Genomic DNA, 22,698 nt, shown 5'->3' with positions numbered 1-22,698 from the left:
GGCATTGAAACCTACACGAGTTCTTTTTTTCCACCCAACAGGCTGCAAACCTTTGGAATTTCATACGTGCAGTGAAGAACAAAGCCACTTAAAGATGACAGATTGAAGTTTTAAAAAGGAATTTAAGATCATGATTTGCCTTTTAGTTTCTTGGAGGCAAAACAGCACACACTCCAGTCAGTTATAAAAACTGATGGGACACTGCCTTCTAACAACAGAAGCGGAACCAGGAAGCCAGCGCAAGCAGACTCACAGGTGACAGCCACCAATACCTGGCTATATCCAATTAATGAAAGCCAATAAGGGGGATGGTTGGGGTTAGCACCCCCGCAGAGGCCCAGCTTAGCTACCAAAGGCCAGAGTTTTTAAAAAGTGTCCTAGCATGCTGTCTCAAACCTGAGGATGGCACCAGGTATATTTCTCTGGGAAGAGCATTCCACAGATGGGGCACTACTGAAAAGGCCCATCCTCATGTTTTACATTTCTTTTTAGGGGGGTGGTTTCTGAGCATTGCTAGTTTTTCCTTCTGTCAAATAGGAACTGTGTAATTTACTAGATTTCCAAATGTGTACCTGGGCTTAAAAAGATTAGGGACCCCTAATCTACTTGCAGAAATCTACATCCAGAAACATATGCATCATAGGTTAGGCAAGAAAAGTGGAAGTTTGATGTGCCCATTGCCTCAGGAAGGATGTAAACTCTACAATTCCTCAAGCTCAGAGCAGAGCAAAAGGCAGCTCCAGCAGCTTTAAAATCAACCAGCTGAATTGTGTGGGGTTTGGTTTTTTTCCATATAAAAAGAGGTGTCAGACTGCTTCTGCTTCATTATTGCAACTGAAGAAAGGGGGGATGCTCAGCAACACCCGCTGCCTCAAGCATCTTAAGAAAAAGCAGTGCTGCTATTGCTTATTGTGGCTTCCAGCTAACAGGAACAAATTGTCCAAGTAGCACAGAACAAGAGCAAAAGCTCCCACGCCAAGCTGGGCTAAATGAGGGTTTGGGTGGAAATGCCGTTTCCTTTGCTGTGAAATCCCAAGTGGGCCAACAGCCAGCTTCTCCTTAAACAGGCGATGCAAAAAACAAAACAAAAAAACAAAAACACCCCCGTTTCAGTGCAGCCTTGGGCAAGACATTATGTAGGAGGCTTGTTTTAGAATACAGAGGCCCCTCCCCAATTTTGCTCAAGCAGCCTATGGAGCTGCACAACCTGGCTCCCATACCCAACAGTGATGGAAAATCTCCTCGTTAACAGCCACATTGGTGAAGCACCCCTGCACCTTGCCACTAGGCTTGGGAGGTGGGGGAAACATTTCTCATTCTCAGGGGCCAACTTTGTAATGTTTCTAGATTTCAAGGTATCTGCCTTAGGAGAATTGTTTGAAGACACAGGACACCATTTGACTGCTGGCTAGGCAGGGTTGCTTATAGCAGCTGCCTGGAGATCACATGCCAGCTTCTCTGAGGAAAAACAGGTGGCTCACCTGTCATTGAGGTGCATGAATTGTGGTTGTCTTTGCAGTCATATATGTAGCTCCTGCATCTGCTGCATGGGTATTGTTTTGGAACCTTCTGGAGCTGGGCCAGCGTTTTGATGGGCCAGTCTCCCCCACCCTCCATGTTTATTCTCAAGGGGGCATGGCTGCTGCCTCCGAAGCCACATGCATCAGCTATGTAAAAAGTACCCTTGTCAAGAAGCCCACAAAAGTTACTAGCCTGCAAAAAATGCCTACTGTACTGTACTGCTGGAGCACTGGCAGAGGAGGGATAGGGGACTCCGTTCCTCTCCTAGCATCCTACTGCATTCCTATTCTGGCTGCAAAGGAAGGGCCTTCACTTTTTCTGGCAAAGCCACTTAGGTTTCTGTACTGGGGACAGAGGAAGGACTGAATGCTCTGCTGCCTTCCGCCAGCTCACTCACTTGCCTGCATGGAATTACTTGTCACCTATGATTACCCAGTAGGCGTGTAAATACGAAGCTTTGACCAAGAGCAGGCTAAGGTAGCAAGCACAGCGGGGATGGAGGGTGGATTGTGAGATTACACAGATGACCATGCAAATAATTACAGTTACAGGAAAGAAACCAGTTCTTTTTCTTTGAGGTCACACACATGGAGCTCAGCACAGTCCTTTCAAAGGAAAAATCCACCCTGAGATGAGCATCAAAGATGTAGTGGTGGATAAAGGCTACTCTTTAGCATTCCCATTGGAGATATAAGCAACCATTAAAGTGTTATCCAACACCTGCTGATAGATTTAGGCTGGAGTGGCTACTACAGGCAATGGAGTATACAGCAGTCTTTGTATGGAGTTGTGTGTGTGTGTGTGTGTGTGTGTGTTGGGACAAGGGCTGATTAGTTTACTAGTCTGTTGACAGTATGCTCCATTAACACCTTGCACTATTACCGGTACCTGGGACAGCATCCATGTCTGGTGGACTCAGTCTCACTACGAAGGAACAAACAAATAATATTGAGCAGTACACTTATTAGTGAAGACACAGGCACTTTTCCAAAAGACTATGGAAAGCCTCTTCTGTGTCAGTTGCTTTTTCTCCCAATGCCTCTGTTTTCAGGTGGCAACAAAGGAGGGCTCTACCAGATTTCAAAAGGGCAAATGTTCTGGCTGGGCACCCTCTGGCAGCTCTGAGAGGCCACAGATGCAGAACCACATGCAGAGATCTGAGGGCCAAGAGGGGGAGGACCAAACACCGAGATCCAGGTTTTTCTGAGCTAGGGAAATGGAAAAAAGTCATGAAAAAGATGAACCTAGGGAAAGGAAGTTGTCAGTCAGAGCAGTGGTGAAAGGGTCACAAGAGGAACAGAGAGAAGAGGTCCCTGTAGGCTCACACTTTCATGCTTGAACAGAGAAGGGGCAACTACTTTAAGCCCCATGACCACACTAACCCACTTTTTGCAGCTGCCTCACAGCTTTCTCCTGCCACCATACAGCCTTGGGAGTGTAGGTGGGTGAAGAAGGCTTGGACCAACTGTGGAGGCAAGGAAGTGCCCTCTGCCCTTAAGCAATTCCATCCTGGCTCAGATGACAAAGAGAAGCAGCAGCAGCTGCATAACAACTCCTCAGTGAAGAGCTGCCAGTCGTCCCTTTCCCCTCACAGCCCTTCCCCAAGCAGCTCCTCCTCCTTCAGCACATCTGTTCTCTCCAGCAATTGAAGTTCACTGCATCATTCTCAGGACAGATTGGATAACAACTCTTTGGTGAAGAAAAAGCACAGCACCCTACACATCATGGTCAAGCAGGAGGAACTAATGCCAAGCACACAAATAACTAGTGGGTGAGTTGGAGAAAGCAGAGAAGCCTCCACTCATCGGTTTTGCTCATTTAGCACTTGGGGTTGCATCCCATGCTAGTCCTACTCAGAGTAGACTCATCAAAAATAATGGACATTACTAAGTTGGGTTCATTCATTTCAATGGGCCTGCTCATCTAACCCTTGGCTTCTGCATCTCAACTCACAATATGCAGTCTCTCAATTCATTCTGATATTTAAAGGTCACCTTTTTGGGGATTAACCTTCCCAAGGCAACCCACAACACATTAAAAACATAGAAAAATAATTCATAGCTTAATTGTAAACCATAAAACCACAATATATCAGACATCTAGAGATGTTTTTAAAAGCAGTAGTAAAGCAGTATCAGTATAAAAATAGGAAAACAAGCAGAAAACCATTAATGGAAAACTGCCAAGGAATCAAGTAAAATCAGCTGAGGACAAAAATGGTATTCTGGGCCCATTTAAAAGTCATCAGTATCAGGCCACATGCACCTACTGAGGGAAAGGGTGACAAAAGCAAGGATCAACCATCTTTAACACCCATCAATCCAACAGTTCCTGATGGCAAGCCCACCAGCAGGGCCTTCGAGGCTGATCTTAAGACAGTTTTGATACAGATGCAGGTGACCCTCAAAATAACCTGATTGAGCAGCACTGAGGAGATTAAAATATCTAGAACATTAAACTGAGCTTTGAAGCAAATGGGCAACCCGCACTGCCAATACATAGTTCATGTTATATGCTCCAATTGTCTGGCCCCCACAAGCAACTAGTCTGCTGCATTCTGTACCACTTGCTGTTGATGATGTTATTTATTACTACTACTACTACTACTAATAATAATAATATTTATATCCTGCCCTTCATTCCAAAAGAGCTCAGCATGGCAAACCCACAAGCGATAAAACAATTTATATGAAAACAATTCCAATACAGATGCAGACAAGCTGGTTGTCCCATTCTAAGCACATTGCAGTAGTCTGGATGTGACCAGAGCATGTACAGTATAGTTCTTTCCCCCACATCCCATTTACACAATAACCACTTTTAGACACTGATGGTGCTGTCCATATAAACAATAAGTTGAAGGATGCTGCTGTCTGCAATTAAGGGACTGGTAATGTTTATCCTAGAGAAGACGGGGGCAGAGGCAGAATATGATAGCACTCTTCAAATACTTTAAAGAGAGTTCACATGGAAGTACAGGCTAGGCAGCTTCCTGCATCATGCAGTGGGTTGGACTACAAAGCCTACAAGCCTCCCCCCCCTTCAAACTCTATGGCAATAATGGGGCCTAGCAGAGACTTTCACTTGCTTTACAGATGTGCACAACAGTGGAATCTTGGGTTTGGAGGCAGGTTGCCATATGTATTGCTGAAAATACCTGAAAGGGGTAAATCACTGGGGCCTAGAATCAATTTGTGTAACCCAGGATGAAGAGCACTGGGTGCCCTTCTCTCTGTGCCAGGGAGTGTGGGCAATGAGCCCAGTCTTAGGTTAGGAGAGCATTACAGGAATCTGCCTCACTTGCTCTGTGAAATATACATATTGCCTCTTCTTTTTTCAAGGAAGGAGAAAGGGAGGCAGAGGTCTCATGCTGTAATTATTGATCTGACTATTTTTAGTCTCCGTTTGCCCAGCCTGTTCTTGTCAAGCAGCCACAAGGCAAGCTTTGCACAGGATCATTGCAAAGACGGCAATGCCTAATTCAGATGCCTGCTTGGACAATTTCTTTGGAAAATATTAAGTGAAGAGGCGACAGAAAGCAAAGAAATCGTAGGCAAATGCTGGTACTCCTCTTCCTCCACACCATTTCACTGCTTCAGATTTATAAGCAGAGCTCCAGTTTCCCCCTCTAGATTGGTTGATACAGAGCATCAAGCAAGAGACATGGGGAGGTGGGGGTGGGGTCATGGTGTGAGCCAGTGATTTGTGTTAAGTAGGGCAGCCAAGAAGATTTATTCTGAAACCTTCCATTCCACTAGCAGGAGATGGCCAGTCTAGTTAGTGCTTCTTGCAACACTTTCTTTGGGGCCAGGCACTGGTCCAATGCTTTCTGCACCAAAACGAGATGCTAGAACTCAAGCTAGCCTCAAAAATGGCTCCAGAGTACAAATGTGGTTACTTAGCTATGACGAAAGAAGGCCTGAGATGTTTGGATATGTTTTTCCAGCCAACCTGCAAGCACATTCCTAGTTGATACACAATATGGGAGATGTGGGCTAGAGGCATCTGAAACAGATTTGAGGCCCGCTATCAGAAAAGGGAAGTGGGTGGGTGGAAGTATGTGCCCTTCCAGCTACCGCAGGGTGGTTAGAGGACTTGCGTGAACGCACAAGAGGCTGCTGTATTGGTGAAAGGGAGGCTGTTTGGGGATCCTGCCAGGGTTTGGCCTGGAACATGTGTGGACTCAGAGCCCGGTCCAAAGCTAGCTAATCAGGGCTGCGAATCCAGTGCTTCCCAGCCAACACCCAACATGCTAACTACTGCTTTGCCAGTTTACTATTTGATCACTGTCAGTTGATCCAAGCACATTGTGTATTATGCTGTGTGATGCTGTTGGCGTGTAATATAAAATCAACATAGCTGCCTGCATTTTTTTACTGTCTTTGGGGGTGTGCCTATGGGAACTGTCATGATGAGTCTTTACATTTCACAATGCATCATTACAGGATGGCATATTAATTTGGCATCCCACCCCAACTGGGATGAGAACTTAGCATGAATTCACCATTCTGTCCCTCAGAGATCAATTTGTTGCCATTCCTCTTCCCACCCTAATAGGATTAGAGCAAATGTCTTTATTAATATTCATGAAATCCCTGAAACTTAAGGGGAGCTTAGCTGTCTCTGGAAGCACAGGATACCGCCAGAGGCAACAGGCTGGACAGGATATTTATACAGAACATAAAAATTCTGATACAATAGCAAAAAAAGTAGTCACTGCTTGGATGCACACCCAAGCATGCTGTAGGCCCCCTGCCCTTCCATGATCCTGAGCAGGTTTCTTGGGAAGCTGCCACATGGCAAGGGTTTTGACCTTCCCCATCATTAGTGAGTCTCTTTCAGAAGGCCAGCTCATTTCACTCCTGACTGCTCCCCTTGGGAAAGACCTATGAAGAGACAGACAATAAAGAAGGGTGGGCTTTTGCCAAGCAGATTCACACAGCCAAAGCTCAAGGAAACTTCAAATAGGATATTGCATGTGTGCACAGCACAACAGAAGACCTCCTCGCCCCTCTCTGTTTGAGTACGCAGAGCATACATTTTGCATACTCCAAACTTCACAGCTGAAGCTTTTCCTTTACCATTTTCCAGAAAGACTACACTTGACATGTTTTATCTGTCATAAATCTTTGCAAAAATGAAGGAAGCAAAGCTGGAGGCTGCCCAACACACTTTTCTCTACAGACGCCTCTGTGTTGCATTTTTTTCTCAAGACACACCTTGAGTAAGGAAAAAGCAGACCTCATCTCAGCTGGTGAGGAGGAGATGTTCTGAAGGAGCACTAGGTCATCTGAGGAAGCAAGAGGCAGAGTCAGCTTATAAAGGAAACTTTGTTCTTGCAACCTCTGTGGCTGGACTCTTGACAGCATCCAAGCACTGAATTGCCAACAGTAACCTCCCTCCTCTTACCAGTGGCTGCAGCACCCCCTTCCTGTCACCCAACCTTTTTCTTAGAATTAAAACTACCTAGTCCGAAATGTACAGAAGGGGCACAGCTCTGCTTACGAATAACAAAAACAGGAAGTCATCGGACAGCAGCTTATGGAAGAAATATGCAGTCACACCCTTTGCCTCTCAATACTGGCAAATTTACCCAATATGGAACCTCTCCAAGTACATCATTGCCTCTATTTTGTTTCTTTTACATAATTTTTAATGAGATTTTCAAATACAGTATGACAAACAAGACACCAACCTAAAATACATAACAGAAACCATAATAAAGACAAGAGTAAAAATACAAGATAATAAAAAATAAAACTTAAAAAGCTTGAATAGCACAAAATATATTCCATGGTTGGAAACAAGGATCATATTAATGCAAAATATGTCAAGAATTCATACATGTTGCCAAATAAAACCATATTTAGTAGGATTGTGCCAGCCATGAGATTGTTTGATCATATAAATCACAAACAGCTCCCAAACAGAAGCAAAGTTAGAGGGGTCTACATTGCCCCTGGCAGAACATAACTTATGAGCCAGTTTTTCAGAGATGGCAATAAACATGACTTTTAAAAACCACACGTCCAAAGAGTAACAAGATGCATTCTTCCATCCTTGAGAGATCACTAAATGAGTGGCAACCAGAAGACAGAGAACTGTTTACAAACTAGATCAGCATTAGCACCATCAAAAATGGATCTTCAATTTCTGATTCAAGTCTATGTTGTGCTGTAGACGAAAATGGCACCCCAGAACACACAAGAGGGAAGGATTGGCAAACTGAAGATTGGCAGTTACTAAAAAACCCTTATAGGGATAAAAACTCTAAGAAGGAAAACCTCAGAGGCCCAGAAATCTAAAAATCGCAGAAAGAACCATCACATTGTCTGAACAGGTCCTTTTCTGGATCATACTAAAAAACTACTATAACATGTCCCCAAGGAAGTGAGCTGCACACAGAAACCAATAGAGAAACGAAAGATTTCAATGTAGACAGGACTGGGCACAAGAGTGTTGTTCACTCCCATCCAAAACGGAGACCAAGGTAGGGTGAGGAAAAACAGAAGGTGCTCAATGAGGACTAGACATGCTCAGTGGAGACGGATGGCTGGCTGACCATTAGGTGGTGAAAAAAAAGGGAAAACCAAGTTTGGGGGAGGAGTATGGATTCTCTGGAACTCTGAACAGAAGTGCTCCGCACTACAGGGCTACTGTTGCAGAAGTCTAACACCATTCTGAAAGAACAGCTGCTAAAAACCACACAAGTCTGAGCATGCCACAAGCACATGAATCCACAGGTTGAAAACCCCAAAAACTGCTGTGAAAAACCCAGTGAATGGACATTTTGATATCAGTGGCAACAACTGGTGCTAAACCCCCTCCCCCCACTGTTCATCTCAGGTAGGTTAGCAATCCCTGGCAGGCTTCTGTACATGGGCAGTGGTCTGTATTCAGCTGGATAGCAGTTTAATTGCACAACTGCTGATAGGAGTCTCTGAACACAACCTCTCTGGCAGGATAACAAGCCAACACAACTGGTATGAGGAACGGATTACTGTGAATTAGGATGCATCTGTGTAGAAGTAGGTTAACATACTATCTTCCCATCAGCAGCGCTGGGAGTCCAGGGCAGTGCCCCTTAATCTGAAAGTCCCAACATCTTCCTGGGTGGGTTGCATAATGAGGGGCTTTTGTTCCAAGGGCTTTGACCACTAGCACATCATTACTGTTGAGACCCTTTTAAAAGAAAGGCTTGTAGGAGGCTTGAAAGGCATTGATGAAAGGCATTGATGATTTACAAGTGGGTCCTAAAAGGTTCAGTAAGTTTGCAGGTAGGTTCCACTTCAAAATGTTTGTGAAGCACTTATGTAGGGTGATGCCACAACAACCACATCTCTCAGGGCAGCTAACCCAACAGTTCTCTGCAGAGCACAGGTGTTTGACAAAGCTGTTTTCAGAGTGAGCCTGATCAATATTTACTCTCAAACAGCAGTGGAATACCCCCAAAGACTCTAGACAGAGGCTTCACCCTGAAGATGTAAATAATAAGTCACCAGTGAATCCCTGAAAAACAACTATTCCTCTTCAGTGTGCACTGTGAATATTTTGGGTTTCTGTGCTGGGTCTCTCCTTCCTCAGCCAGCCTGAATGCAATTCCTTGTTGCCTGTGGCTGCCATGCAAGTAATTAAATACAAGAATGGGCTAATATGTGCTCATATCCATTTTATTTAATAACAAAATAGTTATCATTTATTAGTATTTACATGTTCAATTTGCACGATTCCCCTTCCCTAGCGCTCATTTCTGCTTTCAAGAAGCACAGCTGCCATACAAGCGCTAGGAGCCCTTCTGGATGGTACAGCAAAAAAGGCAATCTAAACTAATATGAACACAGTGAATCACAGGCTGGGGAAGTTGGACAGTGTAAGGAAGAGGTTTCATACCAAGCCCACCAGGAGCTCCCCCCCCAATGGCATCCTATGTGTCTTCATGAGTTTCAGGATTACCAGTTGCTCCCAATTTACTACTTTTGAGCCTAATTTCAGTATGTTCTGTTGCCATTCCAGAAAACCCCAGAGTTCAGGATGATCTGACCCTCCTCAACCTAGGATCAGCAGCAGCAATCACTTATTGCCTTCTACTGGTGAAAAGCAGAATGGCACAAATAAATAAGAGGAAGTTTGTGGATGGAAGAGAAGATGATTGCAACACCTGCACAGGGGCTTACTCAAATCATCACAACCCATTAACAGCCATTCAGAAAAGAAGTACCATGTTCTGTAGCACGTTCAAGGACAAAGGATGCCATCAGTGAAGCCTCCTATAAGACTTGCTGTGGTACAAGTGACTTCTAGTAGGCCAATGTCACAAAAAGACTCCACTGGATGGCTCCCACCATCCACTCTCACCTCCAAGGGTATCAACAGCTCCTTAAGGAGGGAGATCCTCTGACAAGTGCCAAGGTTTAACAGTCCCACTATCTTGGACAAAGACATTTCCCATATGATTCAGAGCCATATGTTTTTCAAATTCCCAGCAGCCCACCACAATTTTTGGCAGAAGCAGTGCCAGTTTTGGCTCCATGTGGCAGGCAACATCATGGATTTGGGCAGAAGCAGTGCCAGTTTTGGCAGAAGCAGTGCCAGTTTGGGGTCCATGTGGCAGGCAACATCATGGATTTGGGCCGTGGGCAGACTGGAAAAAACCAAGTTGCCTAAATTTAGAACTGTTAGCTTAAGAACGCATACTATAATGATCGCCAGCCAATCCTCTAAAGCACATAAAGGAAACATTCAGATGCCACAAGGAAAGCAAGAGAAAGATTTGTCTTATGCACTCCTCACACACGACCTATAAATTGTTTGTGTGTAATTATCAAGTTGGCTGCAGCGGCACCTGTTCCAAGCAGTTGCATTAACCACAAAACACCAATATACGGAGTCAGAAGAGAAAAAAATAAAATCCTTTCAACGTTAAATGAAGCAGTAAGGAAAGCAAGTACAATCACTACTCCCAACAGACACAACTACCCTGAGCCACAGCTTAAGCCTTTGCATGTATCCAGAGTATGGTAAACTTCTAATTTGCAGCCATCTAGACAATGTGCCAGTAACCCACAGCTATTCATGCCCCGAGGCCATCATGGCCATTAAGCAATGAACCCTCTCAAGTCAAAGAGTGTGAGCTGCTAGTGGCCAAGGTCCAGACTGCCTGTTAGGTGCAGTTAATCAGCTTTTCCAGAATTGAATTTTTACAAGTCTCACTGTTTCAAGCCACTCTGAGTAGGTAAAAACCAGAGAAATGTTGCCCTTTCTTTTGAGAGCACATACGGTAGCTGCTCACAACTGCAGTGCAAACACTTTTTAAACGAGAGGAAGTTGCTTTTCCAAACCCCAGAGCAAATTCCCAACCCCCTAATAGATCCTTTGTTTGTTGCCAGTTGCGTCATTTCTGTATGGTAAATATTTAATATGCCATCTTCTGCCATGCAGGAATTGATAGCTGCCTACACCAGCTGCCAGAATAATGGAGCTATTCGCAGAGCAGCTTACAGCTTGGTCTTTCAGGGGATGCAGCCTCTTCACTACAAAGGAATTAGGTCATCCTGCAAAAGCAAGCACCAGGCTGTGAAATCGGCATGCTGGGAAGGGACCCTGAGGGACGGGAAATGAGAATGCCACTGTGGGGTTGGTACTGCTGACCCTCCATGCTTAAGGTTCATCTCAGCTGCCTTTCCACCGAAGTCTAACAGGCCTGCATAATCAGACAGCATCACCTATCCAAACCACAAAGCTAGTTCTTGTTTCCTTATCCCAAACTGCTTTCTGCACCAAAATCCTCTCTTTCCCTTTGTAGACAGCCTAACAAATTCATATTTTGTATACCTAAGCAGAAGCAAGTGTTGGCCTTGGGTGGCCCAACTTTTGACAGGGCACATTTGTGGAAGAGGCAGGATGAAGAGACTTGCTCTACTGAATCACCTCAGACCTCCTGTTGTTCACAGGGGTCGGTGGCCAATGCAACCAATATCATACACACAGCACCCCCAGGAATGTACTTCCCACCCCATGTTCAACAGGATAGTAGCTAATGCTACCCAAGCCCAGCGGACATTTCCACCTGAGTTCACAGAAGCCTCCCAGCTACAGCAAACGTAACCAGACCAGAAAGAGCACACACATATTAACTACCGGTAGCTCTCCTTACGCGGAAAGGGATCTTTATAGGCCGTGAGAAACAGTTCACCTGCGTAACTCCAACATAGATGACAAAGCCAGCCCCAGCAGAATCTAAGCCGCCTTCATTTCCCACAGTAATGGCCTCAGCCTGTTTCATTCTCCAAACTGCAGTTGCTCAAATCTACAGCCTAAAGGGACGCTCCCTCCTGCAGTCAAAGCCCATTAACTAGGCTTCTGATTAGCCCACTAATGAAGACCACATTAATGTCTTCCCTCTTTCACCTTTGGAGGAATCAGAGCTTCAAGCTCAACTCCCTCCCCCACCCTTGTTCTGAAGCCTTCCCCTCAAACATCTTATTCTTGTCATTCATCTGTGGCTCTCTGTCCTTCAGCCACCCAATTAAGCACATTTCAAAGTACAGTGGTACCTCGGATTACAGATGCTTCAGGTTACAGACGCTTTCAGGTTACAAACTCCACTAACCCAGAAATAGTACCTTGGGTTAAGAACTTTGCTTCAGGATGAGAACAGAAATCGCGTGGCGGTGGTGTGGCGGCAGCAGCGGGAGGACCCATTAGCTAAAGTGGTATCTCAGGTTAAGAACAGTTTCAGGTTAAGAACGGACCTCCAGAATGAATCAGGTACCACTGTACTGTAATGGTTCCTTTGCTGGGTACTTGGGGCTTGAAATGTGCGGAAAGGAATGCTGAACTCAAAGCTAAACTATTCGCAAACTGCTATGAGAGGAGCAATAAAATTACACAGTCCAGCAAAAGTCAGGATAAGAAATTTACTATTATGTAGAGTCCCCCTCACAATGCATCTTGTTTCAGAGGATGTGTGCTTGCACCTCTGTCAACCAATGTTGTCTTCTTCTTTGGCGATGACTCGTAGCCGTGTAAGATTGTCTTCCATGAACACGGTCTTAACAGTGAGTTCATGACTGTGGAGGCCAATTCAGGATCCACACATCCTTCCACAGTGGGGACACGTTTCTGGGTGGGAGTTGATCATGGTGAGGGTTTGCCAAGCGTGCCTTCCTCTTAGCATGTTTCTTCCTTTTGTCCTCAGTTTGAGCATCTTCAAAGTCCATGACACCTTTGGTAAAGGTTGTTCTCCAACTGGAGCACTAGCAAGCCAGTGCTTCCCAATTGTCAGTATTTATACTACATTTTAAAAGATTTGCCTTACCTCTTTTGTTGACCACCAGCATTACACTTTCCATTTTTAAGTTCAGAATAGAGTAGTTGCTTTGGAAGATGATAATTAGGTATCCAAACATGACCAGTTCCTACCATCCTCCAATCTCTGAAGACAGTACCCAGTACTGGAAGCAGAACAGGGAATACTCCAGTAACTAAAGAGTTCAATTACGATTCCACACTTTAATACCAAGTGAACAATGAGGTTCACCTGCACATCTGTAGCTCCCAATTCCCTAGGATACTGCAAGGTGACATATTTGATCCATTAAATGCATCCTGCTTCATTCACCATATTTCTTCAGCACCAATTTGTGCAATTGAAAGCAGGAAAGCATGCATATCCTGAGATTAAGGAATAGGGCTTCATAGGCTTGGGAAACAGACTCAATTTACTGAACATACCCTGAAGGATGTTACAATGAAGTGCTTTTACAAAAATATGCGTGTACAAAGGGGAAGGCTTCTAAAGGTGTAAAGATATGACAGCCAAAGTGCAACCTCCACATCAAGAGAGAATGCTCTCACCATGTTGCCCTCTTTGTGCGTTTCCACCAAGCATCTGAGTGGTTACAAATAAAATACATAATGCACAACTGGATGGATATCTGATATGAGCCTGCAGGGCAATTTTTATGGCCCACAATCTCATAGATCAAATTGCTTGGCCTGGCCCAGCACTTGCAAGAATAGTCAGATTTGTGGGGGAAATTCTTCCCATGAAATTAAGCATAGGTATTTAGCAGTGGAAGGACAGATCCTGAAGCCGAGGCTCCAGTACTTTGGCCACCTCATGAGAAGAGAAGACTCGCTGGAAAAGACCCTGATGTTGGGAAAGATTGAGGGCACTAGGAGAAGGGGATGACAGAGGACGAGATGGTTGGACAGTGTTCTCGAAGTTACGGTACCAACATGAGTCTGACCAAACTGCGGGAGGCAGTGGAAGACAGGAGTGCCTAGCATGCTCTGGTCCATGGGGTCACAAAGAGTCAGACACAACTAAACAACAACAATTTAGCACCTTATGCCAGATCCATACAGCTCTTTAGAGCAGGGGTGGGGAACCTCAAGACTAGGTGCCAAATGCAGTCCTTCAGACCCCCTCTATCTGGCCCTCAGAACTTGCCAATGGTCACACTTCACACCAAGTGATTTTGTCTGGGTGGAATGTGCCTGCCACTGAATTCTGATAGTGCCTCTTGCTTACCTAGATGGAGAATACAGAGGGAAGTGTGAATGTGTGTAGAAGCTAGTTTACTGTACAAAGGGAACTTTTACATTCATTTTTCTCTGGACCCACCCACCACTGGGCATGTGGCCAGAAGGGAAAGTGGCCCACAGGTTAAAAAAGGCTCCCCACACCAGTTTAAGACGGTAAAGACTGATAAACTAATCCCGCAGTAGCCAAACTGAAAAAATGGGCATGCTTCTGGCTTCTTCCCTTGTTATCACCTGCCAATGACAAAAACACTTGCTTTTTTTGGTCTGTCTGTACTGATGTCAATTCTTTAAATAGCTGTTCAGCACAGAAATATATTTTTATATATAGCAACACTGCGGCAATTTCAGAGAACCCAGTTTCCTGTGTACAAATTTAACTTCTTAGCAAAACTGGTGGATGGCTCAAATTTCAAAAAGGAGTAAAGAGCAGGTGGTTTAGGGTTTTAATGCTTTTATTAGTAAGTCAGTATTTAGATAAAACTAACAAATCCTGTTTAATCCATGCATGGCCTTTGCAGTGCTGAATTGGCAAGGGGCTCGTACAAGGCACGAGCCAGGAATAATGTGCATAAGAGCAAATAAGAAGCAACGAGCAACCAGCTCTCCAGGACATTATTAGAAGTATATATTGGGTGCAACCAACTAAGTTCTAAGACCCACTGAAATGAATGGTCACGACTAAATTTGGTCCACTAAATTAGACCTACTCAGTGTAGAATTTCGTTTGATACAATGTATCGTGTCTGAAGGAAAATGAACATTTTCCACAACCATTCAGCTTTGCTCATGGTACCTGTGGAAAGCAAACTTACTTAATTTCTATTGTGATACAACAGGGCAGGAGAGATTCCTTCGTTCAGTTTGCCTTGTTTGTATGTGTGGGCTTTTCCTTCTTCCATATAGTGTCTGTCCCACCCCACACTGAGATCACACAAGTGCTATGGTCTTTGCAGAATGACTTAAAACAGATATGATGCCCAAGAACTTAGCTGTGCTTTTAATTTCCATTTGTATCTGAAATCCTTCTCCTAGTACATCTTTTCAAATACTGGCAAACAACTTCTGTCTTTTTAAAAAAACATACATTATATACTTCTAAAGAGAACCAGTTTTCCATCACCTTTCCAGGTTTCCCAGGGGTCAGCATGAACTGATGTGCCTCAAGCATCCACAAGCAAGCTACCTTGTGCTCAAGCCTTTCCCCTACCAATTATCCCACATATGACAAGTGTCAGTTTGTGGAGGGGGACTCTACATGCCTGCCTGCTCAGTGGCTTATTATACACTACCTTCAGCAAGGACACTACATCTGGGCAGCCAAATGAGACAGATATACACAAAAGCAGCACAACCATCCCCAGCAACAACATTCCAATTGCCAGACTATTCCTAGAGAGTTGCCTCGCCTTGGTAAAGCCTGAGTGACAGCAGCCACACAACAGCATGTCAACTGCAGGGCACACTGAGCAAATCTGCTTTAAGTTCCCTTCACCTGAGTTACTTGGAATCAACAGCCACTGCTCAAGGCCAGTCCATTTTCTGCCCATTTCCAGAAGAGCTAAACTTGCCATAACCCATGTCTTGTCTTCACTAATACACTTTTTAGTCAGTGATGGTGATGTGAATGCCTGTTAGGTGTGCCACCAACAACCTTACCATGGCCTACTTTTCTAGCAGGCTTTTGGGTGAGGGGAGCAGTGGCGGATATGAACTTATAAATAGTTTGACACTGCTGTTTTTATTATGAGTTTTACAGTATGTAAATAATTGTTTGAAGTTTTGGTGATATTAGGTTGAAAACTAACCTGTGTCCTTTTGGCAAAGAGTGGTACACAAATTTCTTAATAAAATAAAAGTCTTGTTTATGTCTTTCAGCTATTTTTTAACAGCTTAATCACCAAAGTTTCAAAGCAGTGTATCCAGACAATGGATGAAGCAGGTTACTCATGGGTCTTTTAGTTCACATATGTGCACATTTGGCTCTTTCCTTCTATATGACATGTGTTTCCTACAAGAGAACAGTATTTAATATTTCATCAAGTCCTTTCGTTAGCTGGATAGGAAGGGGCATGCAATGCTTTTACACCTGAAACAGGGAGTTTCAGATAAGCTAATGTGACATTTTCTGGATAAAAGCCATATCTGCCTTTGTATCTCACAGAATTCTAAGCACTGGTCTCCCGGGTGCATTTATCCATTCTCACTGGTGAACAGATTTCCTAGCATTTGGGGAGTCTCTTCACTGTTTGTGCTTTGCATCTACCCCCATCCCCACATCCTTTGCAATCCTGTTCCATCTTCCCGTCACCTTGTTTCTTGTCCTCAGCGTTTCATATACAGTCCCTGCCATGCTAGGTAGAAATTCAGTTGTCCCACTGCATGGATCATTCACTGGTTCACCGGCATTGCACTACTCATTGCTTCTTATGGGCAGGTGTGGTAGGTGAGGTGGACAAAATCAGGACACAGAAGCCAAGCTGGGCACTTTGCCCTGCCCATTATTTAACCTTCCAAGGGCTGCATGGTCTATCTAGGACACCTACCAATTGGCAGGCACCCTGGTGAAAAAGGAGAACGTTTTGCAGGTGTCAGAATTAATCACATGCTGCAGGACACGTGCCTTGAATATGTGGGACTTCCAGCTAACTCTCTTTCCCAGCCATCACTGCACTGCTGTCTAGCTATAGGAACCAAGTGTCAGAAAACAGAAAATGAAGAAACAGCAAACGACCAAGAACCTACTGATACACCTTTCAATAACTTTGGCCAGCCTCTTATTTGCAGGTGCAGGGTTTGTACTAATTTCTAGGAAGGAAGGCAGTTTCTGCAGTTTTCCGGAGCTGATTTCCTCCACGTGATAGCTGAAGATGGAATCTGAAGCTGTGCAAAGGAAGAAAAGCAAGCCACACAGTTGCATCTCTTTTGGCTGAGCCTCTTTCATTTAACAGAAAGTCCATTAAGACTTGGCATACCACCCAGAATTGGAGTGGGGGGGGGGGAAGAGACCTGTGTGAAAAAGGAAGGGCAATATGGATTTCATAACTATTATAGTCTTTTCAGGAGATAACTCCAAATACTCTCTTACCTAAAGGAAGGAAAAGAATAGCAACTACACAAAGCCCTCTCCCTCACCTTTACACCACAGCCAAATACTGTAACCTTTCACTTTCTACTGGGAAGCAGCAAGGTCACTTTCAATTTTCTGCCTAGCTGCTGTCTTCTCTCTAGTCTCTGTTACCAGTAGTTTGTCACCTTTAGCTGGAGGCCATCTGTGGACTGAAGCTGGTCTTCCTTTATCTACCTTTCCACAACCATTATTTATTTGCTCTGTAAGCATTTGCCTGCAGCTGACGCAGAACACTAAATAAAAGGATAAAGCAAAGTACAATAAGCAATGCAACAAATATATGCACTTCTCTTGTGGAAAATGCCAAATCCCTAGACTGTATAAATGGAAAGTTGGACTTACTGTGAATTTCCTTTCTTTTTATCCTTGTAGGAGGCCAGAAAGCAAAGGGTTTTAAATGTGTTTTCTTTCATTTGCTAGGAAGCCCTAAAAAGTATTCCCCTTTTCTTTCTTTCTTTAGACTAGTCAAGGTGGCTCAGAAACGTGTTTAACCTCAAACATATTGCAAGAAAAGCATATCATACACCAAAATGCTCAGGAAGACGAGCTGTATCACAAAAAGTCTCCCAGATTTGTCCCGTGCTCCTGCAAGAAAGTAAGATCCTTGCTGGGTCAGACTAAAGGCTCATCTGTCCAACATATGTTCTCACCTTAACTTTGGATACTCTTTGAGGTTAACTACAAAGTGATATGCAGAACTTCACACACACAGAACTGCAGTTTATATTTTCCTGGGCTGCTGTGTTTTACAATGAGAATATTAACTTAATAAGATACCCATCTCCATCCCTTCCTTGTGTTGGGAGGGCTCTCTCCCTGAGATATCCAAACAACACAACAGTATTTCAGCACCCAGGCTTCCCTTCCTGAACCTAATAATAGCCCTGCAGCTGATTCAGGCCAGTGGCCCAGCTAGTCCAGCATCCTGTTTTCACAGTAGTCAGCCAGATGCCTGTAGGAAGCCATTTGTTCTCTCAAACCTTTCACTTCCATTTCACACCTTCATCTACAGAGCTGAGACTGACGCAGCTTAAAAGAGCAGACAACTTGATATGCCTTGTATAAGTCTGATCATGTTATCTAGGAATTAAAAAAAAACCTATCCAACCCTGCCACCTCACATCCAGAACACTTCTTCCAGGTCCTCGCAAGACTCTTTGTTTGCACTCCATTTAACATTTGTGGTATTATTTTGCAAAGCAAACCCAAATAATCTAACAAAACAAATCAATATCAGAACAGCTTATTGCTCAGAAGAAATTTTGATTCCTGCCAGTATTGCCTACTGAGGGGGGGGCAGCCCGTTTGAATTTTAAGGGCACTAAACTCACATACTGGATAATTTCAAGTTAAATGGGGGCACACATTTCAATTTAGATGCTTGCATAATCTATTCAGACAGATAGTGTTGAATTCAAGTATCACAGGGTGCCTTACGGTTTTGCTGAAAGGACATGTCTCCATATAAATGAATTACCCTTCTATCCCTTTCTCTTCTCCTGTTGGTCGGTTTGTTTGTTTGTTTATTTATTTACATTCTATTCTTATCTTATCTTGTTCAGATTAGGCTGCTCAGGGCAAACATGTAGTAAAACAGATCATTCTTGGTGCAACAGCAGCTACAAGATGCAGCTACAAGGAAACTGATTAGCCTCTGGTTCACTTTGCCATGTCATGAGAGCCCAATTGACACAGCAAAGAACTGCTCCCAGCTCTCTGCCAAACCAAGAAACAATGCACAGCCCCCCTCCACAACCTAGAGAAGTAGAGAGCAAGTGACATTCTGAACTCCTATTGGTTTGTTATACAGCACAGCCAAATCTCTGAGAGCTGGACCATAAAGAAGGCTGATCGCTGAAGAATTGATGCTTTTGAATTATGGTGCTGGAGGAGATTCTTGAGAGTCCCATGGACTGCAAGAAGATCAAACCTATCCATTCTGAAGGAAATCAGCCCTGAGTGCTCACTGGAAGTACAGTGGTACGTCAGGTTACAGACGCTTCAGGTTACGGATGCTTCAGGTTACAGACTCCGCTAACCCAGAAATAACGCTTCAGGTTAAGAACAGAAATTGTGCTCTGGAGGCACAGTGGCAACAGGAGGCCCCATTAGCTGAAGACCACTCAGGTTAAGAACAGTTTCAATGGACCTCTAGAACTAATTAAGTTCTTAACCCGAGGTACCACTGTACAGATCCTGAAGCTGAGGCTCCAATACTTTGGCCACCTCATGAGAAGAGAAGACTCCCTGGAAAAGACCCTGATGTTGGGAAAGATTGAGGGCACAAGGAAAAGGGGATGACAGAGGACGAGATGTTTGGACAGTGTTCTTGAAGCTACCAACACGAACCTGACCAAACTGTGGGAGGCAGTGGAAGATAGGAGTGCCTGGCGTGCTCTGGTCCATGGGGTTACGAAGAGTCAGACACGACTAAACAACAACAACAACAGCCAAATCTCTGGCAGAAAGCTGTCAGTCTAATTATACTGTATAAGCATTGGATTTTAAATGTCGATACTGGTCTATAGTGTATTTCAGGGCTACATATAAAGTACTGGTTTCACAATTCAGGTCCCAATGGTTTGGGACCAAATTACCTGAAGGATCATCTTCTTCCTTATGGACATGCCTATAGTTTTAACTTAGTTTTAAATGCAAAATGTTGGATATTCCAGCCAACTCCTAACCACCATCAGCCCAGGCAGCATAGCCAGAGGACAGGGATGGTGGGTGCTGCATGTATAGGGTAGTCCATCATGGGATCTCTGTGGTTGTTTGCAGAGGAGTGAAAACCTCTTTATGGAATTTGCTCCCACAAGACACAGTGATGGCCAACCGCTTGGATGACTTTTAAAAAGAGGATTAGATATGTTCATTGAGAGGAAGCCTATCAACAGCTACTGGCAACAATGGCTATTTTCTATCTCTGCTAAAGGAAACAGATATGCTTCTGAATGCTAGTTGTTGTGATTCAGAAGTGAGGAAAGTGTTGTTACACTCAGTTCCTGCTTGTGGGCTTTGCATTGAAACACCTGGTTTCAACAGGATGCTGGACTAGATGGATCCCCTTTGGTTTGACCCAGTTGCAGGGCTCTTAGACAGGGGGCTGAGCCCCCCCAAAATGATGATCACATATGCAAAAATAATTACTGTTGAAGTCAAGGCTGATGGATGATCTGGGTTTTGCTATGTTTTTACTTTGGTCAATTACAAGGGGATTCAAGTGCAAGATTGTGATATTGTAAACACTGAATTTGACAACTTTTTTCTGCGGTTAGGCCACCTTCCTTTTTCTTTGCATTCCAACAGCACTCAAAAACTTCCTTATTTTATTTATATATATAACAAGCTTTTGAATCTGTTCCTGCTTAAGGTATTGTTAGAGCTTACTTCCTCCTCTCCCCTTTTCCTTCTGCTATCTGTTTTAGTTTGGATTTTTTGTACGTGTGTTCTTAATGGGTGGATTAGGGTAACTGTTCAATTTCTTTTTCCTACTATCACTATTAAAAAGATTTACATGCCTGATTATTTATTTGCATTCCAACAGCACTTGTGGGGAGGGGGAAGTGTGTATGAAGTCCTGTGTGTGTGTGTGTGTGTATATATATATATATATATATATGGGTTTTTTGTATTTTATTTTATGCTGGTTCTAATGCATGTGTTTGTTTGTTTGTTTGTTTGTTTATATGTTCATTACATTGATTTTGGAGGATGCCGAATTTGCACCTCTTTGCCCTGGCTTCTGACACTTAAGGTGTATATTTTAAGGACCTACCCAACTTCTTTTAAACTTCTTTTAAACAGTTACAGGTAGGTAGCTGTGTTGGTCTACCGTAGTTGAAACAAAATAAAAATTAAAAAATTCCTTCCAGTAGCACCTTAGAGACCAACTAAGTTAGTTCTTGGTATGAGCTTTCGTGTGCATGCACACTTCTTCAGATACCCTTCTTCTGAAGAAGTGTGCATGCACACGAAAGCTCATACCAAGAACTAACTTAGTTGGTCTCTAAGGTGCTATTAAGGGACCCAGGTGGCGCTGTGGGTTAAACCACAGAGTCTAGGGCTTGCTGATCAGAAGGTCGGCAGTTCGAATCCCTGCCACGGGGTGAGCTCCCGTTGCTCGGTCCCAGCTCCTGCCAACCTAGCAGTTCGAAAGCACATCAAAGTGCAAGTAGATAAATAGGGACCGCTCCAGCGGGAAGGTAAACGGCGTTTCCGTGCGCTGCTCTGGTTCGCCAGAAGCGGCTTTGTCATGCTGGCCACATGACCCGGAAGCTGTCTGCGGACAAACGCCGGCTCCCTTGGCCTATAAAGCGAGATGAGCGCCGCAACCCCAGAGTCGGACACGACTGGACCTGATGGTCAGGGGTCCCTTTACCTTTACCTAAGGTGCTATTGGAAGGATTTTATTTATTTTTATTTTGTTTCTTTTAAGCAGTTTTTAAGAATGCATCTCAATTGCTGTAACCCGCACTGGGAACTTATGGTGTGGAGGGGTGCGGGTAATAACAACAATAAAAAACTGAAGGTCACTTTGTGTTCCTTTGGTAAACGAAAAGCAGCTAATACACGTAACTGATAACTATAATAGCAACTACTGCTTCTGGCTGTGGAGGCAGAGCCTGGGCACTGTGGCTAGTAGCCTTTGGAAAGACCTTTCTTCCATGAGCTTGCCCGAACTTCTTTTTAAAGCTGGCCAGTCACTGCCTCCTGTGGGAGAGAGTTCCACAGTTTAACGCGGCGGTACTGTGGAAATGACTTTTCTCTGCCCCGAATCCTCCCCACATTTCAGCTTCACTGGATGCCCACCAGTTCCAGCGCTAAAAGTTTTAAGCTTCGAGTCACCTCTGTAAGGAAAAAAAAAAAAGCGGCCAATACACGCACCAGCAACATAAAGGACTGAGCCTGAGCAGGGCTGGGTACAGTATTCGCCAGGGGAGCTCCTGGGGCGACGACGACCACTGCCCCCCCCCTCCTCCTCCTCTGGCTTCGCTGCCCCTCTCCGCCCACCGACCCGCCCGCCCTGCCCCACGGGAGGGTACCTGCCCCCTCTCGAAGGCGTCCCGCTCGGCGGCCACGGCGGCGTCCACCATCCCGCCTCCGCCGATAGCTCAGGAAGGCCTCGGGAAGCGGGCGGGCGACGCGCCTGAAGGAGCCCCCCGAGAGCCCCGCGGCGGCCTAGAGAGAAGCGAAGGAGGCCCCGGCCGTCCTTCTGACAGGAACGCCACCCGCCCCGCCCGTTGGTCCGCGGCGGCTGCCACTCACCGCCCGAGGCGCCGCGATTGGGCCTCCGCGACGAAAGGGGAGGGCCTTTCTTTCCCGCCCGTTTCCTTCTCTTGCCGACGGAAAGGGAGCATCCTTCGGGCGTCTCCGCGGCAGCCCCGCCTAAAAGGAGGGAGAATTCAAGAAAACGCCTCTGCGATTGGATGCTGCTCTAGGCTCCGCCCGTTTCCTCCACGTGCGCCGGCCACCGCCCTTCCACAAAGTTTGCTGTCTTC

The 22,698-nt window shown here is 44.8% G+C and overlaps 1 protein-coding gene across 1 annotated transcript in view; it reads right to left on the bottom strand.

Moving 5' to 3' along the window:
• Nucleotides 1–22,320, bottom strand: part of HIP1 (huntingtin interacting protein 1) — a 66,237-nt gene extending 43,917 nt beyond the window's left edge. The window contains exon 1 of the mRNA XM_033172607.1: nt 22,243–22,320. Coding sequence (XP_033028498.1) covers nt 22,243–22,293 — 51 coding nt within the window. The 5' untranslated portion in view covers nt 22,294–22,320. The remainder of the gene's footprint in view (nt 1–22,242) is intronic.
• Between the last annotated feature and the right edge of the window lie 378 nt (nt 22,321–22,698).

Source organism: Lacerta agilis, chromosome 15 (assembly GCF_009819535.1).
Source record: "Lacerta agilis isolate rLacAgi1 chromosome 15, rLacAgi1.pri, whole genome shotgun sequence".
Lineage (NCBI taxonomy): Eukaryota > Metazoa > Chordata > Lepidosauria > Squamata > Lacertidae > Lacerta > Lacerta agilis.
This window is presented reverse-complemented; position numbering and strand designations above follow the sequence as displayed.